General features: G+C 37.2%; 2 protein-coding genes across 3 annotated transcripts in view; one reads left to right on the top strand and one right to left on the bottom strand.

Annotated features, from left to right (window-relative positions):
- The window catches only part of PNKP (Polynucleotide kinase 3'-phosphatase), a 12,359-nt gene extending 7,539 nt beyond the window's left edge, over positions 1-4,820 (top strand). The window contains exons 4-11 of the mRNA XM_043020359.2: positions 757-925; positions 1,439-1,587; positions 2,116-2,278; positions 2,465-2,574; positions 3,096-3,239; positions 3,713-3,856; positions 4,068-4,129; positions 4,277-4,820. Of these exons, the coding sequence (XP_042876293.2) occupies positions 757-925; positions 1,439-1,587; positions 2,116-2,278; positions 2,465-2,574; positions 3,096-3,239; positions 3,713-3,856; positions 4,068-4,129; positions 4,277-4,400 (1,065 nt within the window). The 3' untranslated portion in view covers positions 4,401-4,820. The remainder of the gene's footprint in view (positions 1-756; positions 926-1,438; positions 1,588-2,115; positions 2,279-2,464; positions 2,575-3,095; positions 3,240-3,712; positions 3,857-4,067; positions 4,130-4,276) is intronic.
- Positions 4,371-15,000, bottom strand: part of LOC122255968 (uncharacterized) — an 11,301-nt gene continuing 671 nt past the window's right edge. Inside the window, exons 2-5 of one of the 2 annotated variants that reach the window (XM_043020362.2) lie at positions 10,431-10,521; positions 8,960-9,970; positions 6,721-6,906; positions 4,371-6,363 (exon numbers count right to left, since the gene is read on the bottom strand). In XM_043020362.2, coding sequence (XP_042876296.1) covers positions 6,052-6,363; positions 6,721-6,906; positions 8,960-9,970; positions 10,431-10,511 — 1,590 coding nt within the window. In that variant the 5' untranslated portion in view covers positions 10,512-10,521 and the 3' untranslated portion in view covers positions 4,371-6,051. The remainder of the gene's footprint in view (positions 6,364-6,720; positions 6,907-8,959; positions 9,971-10,430; positions 10,522-15,000) is intronic. The other variant, XM_043020363.2, reaches the window with a different exon arrangement.

Below are 15,000 nucleotides of genomic sequence, written 5' to 3'. Positions count from 1 at the left end.
TGCAAAAGAAATAGCCATTCCTAATGAAAATAAAGGAAGAGATGGCAAAGAGGAAGGAGACTGTGAGTGCCACATCACAACCCAGCAATACTGGCATAGGGGCAATTTGCAGATGATCAATTTCCTCTTCTCTTTCTATCTGCACCTCCTGCATCTCTGGTACTTTTGTATCAGAGGTTGGCATCTTGTTGTCTGTCATCACTCTCTGAAGGTAGTGCTTGATAGAGACTGTCGATGGGCACCTTTCAAGGATTTTTTTCTCGCTGGTGCTAGGAGAGAATTGTGCCATCTCTGTTCAAGATTTGAAAGTAAACCTATTTTAGTGAATATTACAGGAATTATAGTAATTATAATTGCAAGTGGCAGCACCAGTCACTAAATAGAGTTATTACTCATAGTGTTATAGGGAAACACAGCAATCCAATCTCAAATATACCATGATGACTATTGGCACATACATGTTGCCCTTGTCCTTAAGCCAAGAAGTCCAATAGTAGGCCTGTCTGACCACCTTATCCCAATCAATTTGCAGGTAAAAAAGTCTTGATTTTTGTTACAATTATTATAATTATTGTCCTTATAAAGCCATTGCAGATGGGACCTATAAAAATAGCATGGGTTTACCAAATGGGCAAGCCTGCTGATTGACTTGTTTGTGACTAAGCACTATTAGAATCATTTATGTTTAAAAAAGATTAGCAAAACAAAATCTATACATGACCTCAGTGACATGTTTCACTTGTACTCCTCTTACAGATAGCTGGATATGATATGGACAGCACACTTATTACAACCAAGTCAGGGAAAGTTTTTGCCCAAAATTATGATGATTGGAAGATACTTTACTCAGAGATTCCGGGAAAGCTAAAACAACTGTATAACGATGGATACAAGATTGTCATCTTCACCAACCAGGCAGGCATCAGTAAGTAAGAGTATTTATAGATTTTATATTTTCAATTGAGTGTTACTTTCTATTTGTCACTGCAATTCTCTTCATTGTTATCATTTGTAAATCTTGTCTTAGAATCTCTTATTGGTCTCACTTGCTAGAATCTCTTTTGGTCTTGCAAATATAGTCTGCCATGTGTGTTTGTAGTACATTGCAAGGAGCACAGTCCCTTTTATTTTCACTATTTTTAAAACAATTTTTTCTAAACTGTCATTATAGAATAAGTTAGAACTGGATTCTTTTCTAAGCTAATGTAAAAACAGTTTAGTTAAGCTGATCCATGTATCAGTTGTTTGGTTGGTAACGTTTGAACTATGGAGGTTAGGTACAGAGACATGATTTTACAGATGTATATTTTTTAAACATATTCATTGTAATGTATGGAATTAAGAGGAAATATGTGTAGATGCCGCAGATATTAGTTACTTTGTTACAGATAAGTATATAAATTTTACTAAATACCAATTTTATGTCACTGACTTACAGGCAGAGGGAAGCAGACTGTTTCGGGAATACAAAAAAAAATTTGCAACATTATCGATAAGTTTGGTGTCCCCATTCAAGCCTTCGTGTCCACAGGCAAAGGGAAATGGAGGAAGCCATGCACTGGCATGTGGGAGTTCCTGAAAGAAGAGGTTTGTTTTTTATATTTACTAGAATTTTTATAGGCATACCTACTACAGAATTCTGTCAACAAATTCTTTAACCCATTCACGCTGGGGCGATTCCGGCTCTGAATAATCAGAATGCTGGGGTTTTCAAAGACATAATACTAACGCCTCAGGATTCTTGGGCGCACTAGCCTCGAGCCTAGGCTGTCCGCTCGCTCACCCCGAGCGCTGGCCTTGACCAAATATCTCGTTGCCGGTGTCTGACCCAAAAACCACGAAACATGTCAGCATGCCATCCAGCACGAATGGGTTAAGCATATATTTCTGTGTTTTTGCTTTTTTTATGCTTTATGGTACTCTTTTTCTTAATGTTACAAAATACCTAGGCTAACATACGTATACACATACAAACACACACAAATGATAAACAACAAAAAACAAACGACAAATGTCTATTTTCTTGTTTATTTTAAATCTTTCAAATATATATATTAGTAAATATACTTAATTTTGCCTGACACTTCACTCTTTTAAATACAATGCCCCTTGCAGGCCAATGGAAATGTGACAATTGATATGAGCAAGAGTATGTACATAGGAGATGCAGCAGGCAGGCCGGCTGAAGGCAAGAAGAAGAAGGACTTTTCCACAAATGACCGTCTTTTTGCTCTTAATTTGGGCCTCAGTTTCTACACTCCAGAAGAGCACTTTTTGGGTATTGAGATACTGGAGCTTTAGGGTTTTTGTTTGCATGCTGAGTGCAGACTGATATGATGATATATATAAACTCAGTTGATAAAAGGACCTTCAGTCATAATGAGCATTGTTATATCACTTTTTGAGATTAAGGGTTAAGCTGCTAAGGAAATGATTTCATTTGTTCTCCAAATTTGGGTTCTAGGTGTCAAAACTCAGAAGTTTATCATGCCTGACTTTGACCCGCGTGTGATCGATGACTCTGTGAATCTGTTTGAACCACCAACAACCAAAGTTCCTAAGTTTAAAACAGAGGTGAGTGGCCAGGTTTTGTGCAAGTGGTGAGAAGATGGCAAGAGAGAAATTAGGACAAGTCTTAAATTCTGAGAGAGTCATAAATTTGAAGTATTGTGGCTACAAAAATGCTAGCTTCAGAGCTACAGGGTTTCAAATTTAGCTTTAACCCTTGTTTTGTGAAAAAATGCCATTCAGGGTAGTCTGCACTGCCCAGAGGATGGAGAAAACACTTTCCCTGTCCCTCCTAGTTTTAGGCAATGCTGCTAGCATCATATAACAACTGGTTTGACTGCTAGTTTGGTTGTTAAGTACACCGTTGCCACAGGGTTAATAATAATGCCCCTTGACATACATAAAAGAAACAGATACTGGATATTATTGTCCTAATGATTGCAATTTTTTCTTATTCTCCTTTTTCTCTCTAGTTGTGTTACAATTAACATCTAAAATGATGATAACAGCTGATATAATTGGCATTGATTAAAGATTCAAAATTCAGTGCTTTTGGTGGTCATTTGGAAATCCTCTCTCTCTTTCAGGTGGTTATCCTGGTTGGATATCCTGGAGCAGGGAAAAGCTATCTTGCAGAGAAGCATTTTGCTCCTTTAGGCTATGTTGTGGCCAACCGTGACACTGTGGGCACCTGGCAGAAGTGTGTCGCTATTATGGAGAAATCTGTACAAGTATGTCATCCGTAGTCATTCATTTTTTAATAAAGTTAAATTTCTGACATTCTTTTACTTTTATTTAGTTTGAGTGAATGCTTTATTTATGTGTATGTAGGTGTGTAGGCAAATACAATTTACTATCATAGATTATTGGTCAGGATAAAGTATATATGCATTTGCATATTTTGTTAAATGTCACAAGGTGAATTTGAATATTCTCCTTAACCCATTCACGCCGGGGCTGTTCCGGCTTTGCGCGATCGCAATATTGGGGTTCTCGAATGCATAAGCCTAACGCCTCGAGATTCTCGGACGCACAAGCCGCGAGCCTGGGCTGCCCGCTCGCTCTACCCGAGCGCGCGGCTTCCCCTCATAGCTCGTCCCGGGCGTCTGACGCAAAAACCACAAAACGTGCTATCACGTCAACCAGCTCCAGTGGTTTAAGAACTGACTTGAAATTTAATAACCTCTGTTTTTTTTGTCTTTAGGAAGGAAAGCATGTTGTGATTGACAACACTAATCCCGACATTGAGTCTCGGAAGCGCTATGTTTTGGCTGCAAAGAAGCTAAACATACCAGTTCGCTGCTTCGTCCTCAGTGCATCGAAAGATCATTCTAGACACAATAACAAGGTGTGTAATCTGCCAAAACCTTTTTTCTCCCTTCATGTCTTTTTTAACTTTGAAAGTGGGGCATCAACCAAGACACAAATACTTCATATTTTTTTCAAGGGAATTTTCATGTGGAAGAGTTACAAAGATAATTTATGCAAATGTAATTATAAAAGTGCTATAACACGTGTTTTTTTAGTTGTACAATTACAGCACACAACTTAATTTTCAGTTCCGGGAATTTTTGGGTGCTGATCATTCTAAAGTGAGCGACATGATTTATCATTCTTACAGGTATGTCCTAGTATTTATATAGTTCTCAAAATGTATTGCCCAATACACATGATTCTTTTTATATAATGCAATCTAAGTACATGTCTTAGTTTTATCATTACCATCCATGAAAATATTACTTATACTTTTTTTTCTTCTTCATACAAGCTCCAAATATGAAGACCCATCACTTGACGAAGGTTTTGAAGACATTGTGCAGGTTAATTTTGTGCCTAAGTTTAGGACAAAAGAAGAGGAAGAGTTCTACAAGATGTTTTTATTGGAAAAATAACTACAATTATTTTGTCATTGGAGAGAGCTATTCAATTGCTCTTAAGAGAATTGAGTGTATCAACACTTACAGTCAGTCATCTGCACTTGATTCAAACTTGTGTAAACAAACAGCTCACAAAATTCTCTGTATTATCTGTTATATTATGTGTGTGTGTGTGAGAGTGATAGGAAGACTGTAAACTATTCATTAAGTGAACACATCGTGCCATTCCATTACTATGCACACTGTGGAATTTTAATAAATCTAACAAAGACCAAGTCACCTTAAATAAATAACATATTAAAATATGTGTACTTTATGCCTCTTGAGCAATACACCCCCTTACGATACCACTTGGTGATACACTTAGTTTATAAACGACTGAGAAATGAAGGTGGGGAAGAAAAATAAAATAAAATAAAACTTAAAAGCTATAAATGCATTTCAATGGAAGCCTGATGATTGGAGCATGAGATCAAAAGACAGGTTAAACAGGTAAAATAACAATTACCTGACTAACACTAACGAAAAGCTTTGCAGTCTCTGTTTGAGACAAGTGTTAGGAATGTCAGCGTCTCCCATCGTTTGAGAAAGGTGGTTACAAAAATGGACGTAATAAATATGAATCCGTCTTGTATTTCCTCTGGAAATTTGAACTTTCTTCATCTGAGAATCAACATCTTGTTCATACTTCCCAAGTCAAGAGATGTTGAAAGGAATGATTTACATTAAGAGGAAAGTTCTGGTAAAACCAAAGTATAATTTGGTATTAGGGTCCCTTACAGAACAAATCTGGCCTGTGATAATTATGATTAAAATGACAAAGCAAGGAGGGAGTGAAAATAATGCAAATGCTGTACTTAAAAAGGGTAATATCACCAACATTGCACTGAAAAAAATAAACACCAACTTATGAATCATCAAAGACTTGCTTCACTCTTTGTAATACTACATAATAATATACAAATGCACCTAGCTGAATATAATGCAACAATTTGATTTAACATGACTTTTACCTAATTTCAAATATCTTTAAATGCACATATTGAATAGCAACTTTTTAAGTACAAGTAGTTATAATACACACAAACTGAATAAATTTAACCCTTTTAATGAAGCACAGGGGGTGTAAATGTCTGGTGGAAACACCATTCTCCCACAATTTACTCTTTAATTCACAGGTAGGCCATTTGTACTAGCTGACAAAGAAAAAAAAATCAATCAATAAGATGACTAAAAACACTAGAATCATGGTGAAAGCAAGACAGTTCCATGTAAAACAAAGTGCTATATTGCCCATAAGCAAAAACAAAAACATACAAGGTTTATTTGGAGACACAGTGGACAAATATGAACCTTAATAAGAGATTGAAGGTTTTTGATGGTGCTAACGGAAAACTGGTGGGAAATAAACCAAAAACAGAAATGCCTATGCAACAGTATTGAAAGGATGAAAACAGGGAGCTGTCTTTACTTAGGAAGCATCAACTGGTTCTAATCACCTGGTGACTAGACACATGGTATCAAACCCCATGAGAGTTCACCTGTTATATTTTGTTTATTTTTTTTTATAGTTTTCTTTTAATTTAAAATTAATGGAATTGTTCTGTATTAAAAAATAATTATTAATAACAGATGTAACTATTTATACCCCAAATTACAACTATAACTAGCACAAGGACTCCCTGCTTGCAATTTTCTGCTTGTAATAATCAGGATGTTTGACTTTGATGTGAGCTTGGAGATTTCTCTTTCGCTTTATAGTCATGTTACACACAGGGCACGGCATTCGTAGATCAGCCCCATTGTGCTCTAATAAATGTTCTGCCAGAACTTCTCTTCTGGTGAAGGAGCGTGTGCAGAGGTGGCAGACATATGGCCGGAAGTGGGCTAGGTGGTGGCGCTTCAGAATAGCAGCCTTGGCAAAACACTTCTGACAGATGGGGCACACATAGGGACGGCCATCAAGAGAAGCTGACTCCTGAAAGGAAGAGAAGCTCCTATAAAAGTGAAAATTGACAGCAGCAATGTATATCACAGATTTTTTAATTTTTATTCATTTATTTATTTTTTTTATATAGTGAATGCACAACAGAACTGAAATCTTTAATCCATTAACGACGGGGCTGTTTTGGCTCCAAATTGTCAAAATGCTGGGATATTTCAAACGTGTAAGACTAACATCTCAGGATTTGCACCTGCACTGGCCGCAGCCAAGCACTATACGCTTGATCACCCAGCACACTGGCCAGGAGGATAGCCACAATGAAATACTGCCACCACTTGACATGACATCTTGTCACCGGTCGTTAACGGGTTAAATAAAGTGATCTCATACCTGTGACTCTTCAAGAGGAAGCGGCCTTGCTAGATTTGCACTGCGTGCAAAGGCATCCAGATACATGCGGGTTTCCTCTTCGATGCTGTTACTAGATAAAGCTGCTGTCAAAGTGTCACTTGGTAGGTTTTCTGAAAGTGTTGTGTTGCTGAAGTCCAGTGCTTCCTCTTTTATCTCTGCTTTCATCTAAAGGGGAGAAAAGTAGCAACTTGACAGTCTATGACCCAGTGCATAAAGTTTGGGACAGAAAGAGATAACAAACCTCATGGAGATAACAATTAAATATGAAGTTACCCTCGTTCTCTCCACCTTTTGGCAAACTTCTAAGATTGTGAGGAGGATATATACAAAGTATCTTAAAGAAAAAAAGAGAGTGAAGTGATGTTGATACTACAGTCTTTTTCATCTGATCTTGTTGGCAAAGTTATCAGTGATATGGCACATGCACACATTACTGGCTTCTGGTTGGCTGAAAATCAGCATGACTGATAACAGTTGTAATAAATACTCAAGTTATTAGCCCATTGCAGATGATCATAGATTTGCTTGCCCAGTGTCCAGGATGAGTTTTATTTCAGAGCGAGGCAGTTTCCCACTCTCTTCTTTGTTTGTCATTATTTTGTTTTATTGTACTGAGAGACTCATATGCATCATGTGACAGGCTCTATCAATGCTGCAGTTGACTAAAATTGTAGAATATAGTCCATATCAGCTCACTGTCTTCTTTATACTCAGTGTGATATAAGTATTGTTGTTTTATGGGAGGACTAAAAGCAACTTCATTTTTTTTGTAATCATGTACTGTTGTGAACGAATATGAAAAATATAAAAACAGGTAGGGAAGAGGAAGGAAACCTGTGCTTATAACTGTGAGTGGCACAGTACAAGGCATCCCTCCTGACAAGGGCATTGTAGACATGGCATGGTTTGAGTCATTTTCATCTTTTCCTTCAGCCTGCACATCCTTCATCGGCAACTTGCTGTGTGCCATTGCAATCTATAGATAGTGCTTGTCAGAGGCTGTGGATGTGTATTTGTATGTAAATATGTAAGAGCTATTTTCACATCTACATATTCAAATATATTACTGAATATCTATTACAAAATATTTATGATATTATAAACTGATTTTCAGTCAATCAAAAGCCAGTGATAACAGTTGCCACAAATATCTAAAACTAACAATATTCAGCAGACAGATTGGAAAAAAATAGACTATAGTCATTTTATTGTTTTTTTGATATGGGTTTTCTTTCTCAGAAAATAATTATTTGACTTGCAATTATTTGGTAAGAAAAGTGGATATGCCTAATTGCCCACCAGCAAAGAAAATAAGATGCATCTACTTGACTGACTATCATCACCTATAAAAATGGGATTTGTTTATTTGACCAGCAGTTATTGGTTAAGAAAATGGTGTACCATGAAGTATTTGACTGGCAGTGATTAAACTAGAATGACTCATGATACTCAAATGTCTGTACCTATACCAATTTTCTTGTGGAGGTTAAAAGTGTGAAGAAAGTGGGTCACTTAAAATATTTGATTTTTGACAGATCTGAAACATACATTCACAATCCCCATAAGTCAATGAAGGTTAAATAAACTTATTGCGAGACTAGAGTGATTAAAATGCCTTTTTTGGAGGGGGAGAGGGGAAACATCATAAAGCCATAGTTAGGAAATAAAATAAAAATATAGCAAACATGTCTTTTTCTACAATAAAATTTTTTTTTGAAGTCTTGGCTTTTGAGTTACAGTTTATAAAAGAGCAAAGGTAATAAAATGAGAAGTGGGGAGAAAATGGAAGCAATTAATGTTACAATAATCATAAATGATGGCACACAAGAAATACTATTCTTACTAATATTACCATGATAATCATCAATGATAAAATAACAGTAACTATCACTACTAAGTAACATAATAACACTAATGTTAATGATAAAGGTAGAATAAAACTTTTCTGCATTTCTCACTTCCCACTTTGAACACTAAAACATCCCATTCATCAGATTAAATACCAACTTTCCACTCACCAGTTCAGTGTTACCATTAACTTCCCACTCATATTAAAGTTGCTACTCACCCATTTAATTATACCAGTAATTTTCCATGCATTATTTTGAATGCCAGATTTGCACTCACTACAGTAAACATTATCAATCATCATCATCCCACTTCCATCTAAATGTTGATTTTTCCCTCAGCAGTATATATGCCATATGCCATCACTCACCAGTTTCTCAGGCGTGTCAGCATGCGCCCCGTTGGATTCATCAAGGATGTGGCCAGGTGAACTGGAGGCGAAGTCTTCTTTGCTTCCTCCTAAGCCGGACAAGGAGTAGTTGAGTGCCCTAGGGGACGCTGTCTTAGCTTCTGGCCGCAGGTCCTGCACTGGCTGCTGTCCCGAAGGACTACGGTTTGGACGGAGACCCTGTGCCCTGTGCTTGGCAGCTTCTGATCCACTGTTGAAGGCATTATGGGACTCCTTTAGAGAATGTTCAAGGGAGGAGTCAGTTGCAACTGAGGAGGTATAGGTGGCCGGACATGATGAGGAAGGAGTGTGAGACAAACTTTGGTCCCTCTGCTCTCTTGGCTGAAAGAGGTCACTGAGCAGCCCAGGGGACAGTGGTGTTGCACTGCTCTGCAGGTTCTCTTTTGAGCAGCTTGATGGAATTTCTTGCAGTGGTTGTTTTTCAGTGCCTATATTAGGTGTATGCTCAGGTGACTTAAGTACTGTTCTGTCATCAGTTTTTCTTCTCTTTGGAGATGACATAAAAGCATAGTGATGACTATATAGGTTTTCTAGGAATGGATCACTTTTGGCCAAAGAACTTTTGGAATTTGTTGTGTTTGCACTTTCACTACTTGAACCATTTAACAACACAAGGGGTTCTGAACGTTTCTTTTTATTCACAGTACTTTTTTCTCTTCTGGGAGGAATACTTTTTTCTGAAGTATTCTCCTCCCCTGAAGTGAACACACCCAAACCCTTTATCTGCAGGGCCTCTGCTGTTGACAGTAAGGTCGGCACTTCTTTCTGGGGAATGTCTGTCTGGCCTGTGTACATGAAATCAATCAAAGCCTGCATCTCCTTTGCAGCAACTCCACGCATGTACACTATAGGATGCTGACAGGGAACATCTCCCAATATTGTCCGGAAATAGTCACTGCAAGTTACCAAAACCAGCTTGTGTGCAGCAAACTTCTGTCCATCACAAGCTAAGGTCACATCTGTCAGGGTGTTCTGAAAGAAAGGTAAAAGAGGTATATGATTAGAGATACATAAGGAAGAGATTGGTGTTGGGGGACAAGAAGGTGAGAGTGAGTGAGAGAGAGAGAATATTAAAAAGTTGGAAAAGAGAGGGTATAAATGGGAAATATATTTTACTGACAATGAAGTATGGTTAACATTCTTTTGCAATAACTACAGTAACATTTACAGTAGCAGTACAATGTTTTGGGAAAAGAAATTTTAACCCATTAATGACGGGGCAATTTTGGCTCCTCCTGGACATTATGCTGGGGAATTACAAAATGCACAGGCCTAATGCCTCAGAGTATTCATCTGCTGAAGTGGTGGCCAGCCGCTACACACCCACTTAGCCAACATGCCGGCCATACAAAAAGTTATGACATGACCAGTCGGGCCATGACATAACATTACTTCATTCGTCATTAAGGGGTTACGGATCAACATTGATTACCTCCTCTCTAAGTACGCTGAGAGTCTGCCTGTAAGTTGCTCCATGGTTATTCCACGTGAGAGACAGACATTCATCCTCCATGTTGGATTTCCTGAAATTTAAGAATATTTGTTACATTTGCATGACACTGGGAATTGGCATAATACAATACTAATTAACAAATGATGATAAAAAAATAACAAATGTCCGCATGGAAAAATGATAAACAAGCGATAGTGCAATATTACAATTTTCTGTAAAGCATTTCTTAGGACCTAAAAAATATTCTCAGTTCTTTTTGGTAAAAAGTTGGTGAAGGGATCCTAAGTCCTCATTACATAGTTCTCTAGGCAACCTAAGAACAGGAAAAGAAACATGCATAAGACTGTTAAACCCTCGCAAATCATCTCTCATCTCATCTCGTATCCAAGCATGTCTTTATACTGTATCTTTAACCGTCTCTGGACGGGTGGTACACTACTGTACCGCTCATTCAAAAGCCCAGTGGCTGGGCGGCACAATATGGTGCCAGCCATTTAATTGATTTAGGCCTAAGCGTTCGAAAGCCCTGGCATTGTGACATGCAAGGCTGGAATGCCCCCGTCGTGAGTGGGTTAATTCTAAATACCTCTGATGAAATATGAAATAGTAAGCTAAAATTCATTAATGTTTTTATTTTCCTTTGTACATTGCCTCATGTGCCAGGAAGAAAAAAATCACATTTTGATCTCTTAGACATGCTGAATATTTTGTGGTATGTGGTATGTCTCCTATGCCAAATTTAGGCTATGATTTTTCAAGTTTCATCAAAGCCAATATTGGTCATTGGTATTTCAAGAGCTTGAATTTACACACCAGAAAACTCATAATTCATTGCCATATATCACATACACACTGCAAAGTATGGTGTCAAAGTTGAAAGATCTATCTCAGTAACTCCGCAGTGTTGAAAACATTATTGTAGTTACCCTCAAATGGGAAGGCATTGGGAATAAGCTTCCATGCCTGAAAAATACCAGTATATAATTCATGTAAGTATTGTACATAATTTCCACATAGAAAACAATGGAATATTCATGAAGATGTGTAAATAATAAAAAGACAATAATATACAATAAGGCAAAGTAAAACTGAGGCTGAGGGAGAGGAGGGCCTTGTATGAACATGGGGTTATGGGTCTGATATTGTAGGTGTGGCTGGAAGAAATACAAATAAACCATGCAAAAAGAATGCATATGAAGCAGTAAAGAACAAACTGTATGTTACATAAGCATATTGTGTGAGGAGGTGAGATAAAGGATTTAATATGCCATAAAAGCAAAAGAATTACTATTTCACTATGTTTCGTTCACAAGAAAGAAAAACAAAAAAAGAGATAGGGAACGTGACTGATTTGCTGAGGGAAAGGAGGGTCCAAGGGGCATGGTGATATGGGGATGATATAGTAGGTATTGCTTGAGGAAACTTGCCAAACAGTACTAGAAATATTAATAGACGCTCCATACATCCCATTCATAACAAAAAAATCCAGTTTTTGACATGCCTTCCATGATCATGACAGATAGGACTGATGCACCACCCCACTTTCTGCCAACTTTGTGATGAACAGGACTTTAGGGGTTAAACAGTATGACTCTTAAATGAAAAGACAATATGAAACTAAATTCATCATAACTTAAAATGGGTAGTAAAATGAACAGGTAATAAGAATGACTGTCTTCAATCTATTACACAGCATAAATTGTTTTAAATTTCTACTCCAAGACAAAAACATAGGCATATTCATTATCCATGTTCAAAATTTACTGAGTCTGATCAATTTTTGTGAATCAACTGATTCCAACAAATGACAAGATGACATAAATGACAATAGATAAATATTGTGCATAACTGATATATCTAAATACTACCAATTTGAACTGATTTAAACAAACTAAAATTGTGAACTTTATGATAAATAAAAATGAATTTTCCGATGGGTGATGGATTCCTCTCAAACTTTACTATTCAAATATAGTGGATATAATCCGTAATTCTATCCCTGTACTCCACAATCTTTGTCCCAATAGTAGGGGAGGGCATGAAGTGCATCAGGAAAGTAGCGGGGTAATATATTAACCCTTTCCTGACGGGGCATGCGCTACGCGAAAACCACTACGCCGGGCCATTGCTATATTGCATTGGAAACGTCACACTGTCATGATGCCCCAGCATCAGGAATTTAGCTGTGTCACAAGAGTGTGACGCACCGTTGCCATAGGGTTAATAAATTGCCTTGATATATAACACAAATATACCTTGGTTTCATCTCACAACATTCTACTGTAAAATAAAATTGTTACAGATACAGTTTCTTTATGATTTAATCCTTCTGCATGATTTACTCACCCACATGGCATACCGTGTGTACGGCAATTGCACAGAACGATTTTGGAGGGCATTTTGAATGTGCTGTTTTTGGGGTATTTTGTTTACAAAATTCTAATCTATTGACCAACCTAGCTTGCCTAACTTTGAAGTTGGCCCTAGCCAAGGTGGGCTTGGCCCATCCTGGGCACTAACTTTTTTATGGCACTTCATGCTATACTTACCTTGATTTCTGGGAATTTTACATGCTCTGTTTTTGGGAGCTTTTATTTTGTTTTGCATACATGGAGCTTGAGCTGGTTCTTTATTTAGTGATAACACCTTTTGAATGCATTGACGTATATCCTGTGTTGCCCATGTATATCCTAAAAAACTGCAAACACAAACACACACACATACGTATGTCTTCATGATGCAACAACTACATGGCTCTTTTTCAAATAAATACAGATCAGGAAAAACAAAAAGACATCAGTCAATGGTTTACAAGTGCAGGATGAAAGTCAGAGGATCTGATGTGCACCAAATGCTCTCCTCTACTATTTTAGCTCTGATTGTGGGGTACAGGGGGGAATTGCAGTAAAAGTTGATAAATTTTGGATAGCAGAGATTGAGAGGAATCCATCAATACCACTTTTGTGGTATTTAGTATTGTGGCATTATTTGGAAAATTTACCTAGTTACTTATGATAATGGAGATTATGTTCTATTCTTATACTTAACAACTGAATGAATGCACCAGGCCTAAAAATGTAGTGGATAAGGCAGTAACCTTTTAATAATGTAAGCAAGGAAAACATTTTAAAACCGTTTAAAATTAGAATACTTCATTTTTAATTCAGTCTTTGTCATTCAAACTATCACAAAAGTATCATTTTATATTTAACCCGTTAACGATGGTTGACAAGATATCACGTCAAGTGGTGGTAGGGTCAACCGACAGGGACAAGATATTTCGTCGCGTTTATCCTCCTGGCCAGCGTGCCACGTGATCAGGTGTATAGCACTTGGCCGTGGCTAGTGTGGGAGAGAATCCCGAGGTGTTAGGCTTATGCGTATGAAATATCCCAGCGTTTCGACAATTTAGAGCCAAAATAGCCCCGTCGTTAACGGGTTAAACATTCTCTGCTTGATCCAGAATAAAGGAATAAGCAAGTTTCCTGTCTTTCTCAGTCCAAAATCTGACATAAATCACTAAAATTAAAGCTGAAAATGTTAATTCTCAGTGCTTATGGAATCACTGAACTTGATTCCAGTATCAACATATGTGAGCAAAAACCATTCTTCGTTATCTTAACAGGGCAGTGATACTAAAAGACCTTCCCCATGTCTTTTAGGATTGTTTATGTAAATTGTAATCTCTAATCTCTGCTACTTTATCCTTGTTGTCTTGGAAGCCTGGAAGGACAACATTTAAAACATAGATGCAATAAAAATCAAACATTAAGATTTTAAGAATACAAGAAACCATGGAAAATTATAAAGAGTAAAACATGTTTTTGTTTTACCAACAAAAATACTCTACTTTGCTTTGAAAAATCTTAATCATACACTTGTGTAATATGTAATCTCACACCCATACAAATTGGGGAAATTTCTAATCAAATTAAAACTATTAGTTAACATGTATTGTATCTTCCGTAGGAACTCACTCCAAAGAAGAGCATCTACTCTGGCCAATTCAAATTCCTAATCAATTTTCTTGCTCTACAAGAGAATCACATTCACATTTTGCCTTTTATATAGCTACATCTTTGAGACACTAGTTTTTCTATCCTTGAAATAAGCGCAGGGTCATCTAGTGCTTTGAAAAATTGCATCACTGGAATCGATTTCCATGTTGGGAACTATTGCTGAAGGAGTTTTTGCTATCCTCCTGGCCTAATCACAATACATTAATGGTGAAAATATGGTCAAAATTACATGAGAACCAAATATTGAGTCAACAAATTTGGTATAATATAATAAACTCACACTTTGAAATATGATATTTAGTTGAGTCTCAGTAACAAGTTTACTTGACAAGGAACATTAACCAAACCTGGTGAACTAGCAACACAAAGGAGATGGCATCTTAGTTGTGATATTGACATACCTTCCAGACTGGACCGTATAAGCATTCAGCAGTGTTCCTACCTTCCCACCCTGACACTGCACCAGGGTGGACAAGTTAGCTCTAAATGAGAGGTAACAATGATGTGTAAAGTTGGTCATATTGGCATTT

Source organism: Penaeus japonicus, unplaced genomic scaffold (assembly GCF_977035675.1).
Source record: "Penaeus japonicus unplaced genomic scaffold, GWHDUDI00000001_assembly GWHDUDI00000027, whole genome shotgun sequence".
NCBI lineage: Eukaryota > Metazoa > Arthropoda > Malacostraca > Decapoda > Penaeidae > Penaeus > Penaeus japonicus.
The sequence above is the reverse complement of the archived record's forward strand: the minus strand, read 5'-3'. Positions and strand labels throughout refer to the sequence as shown.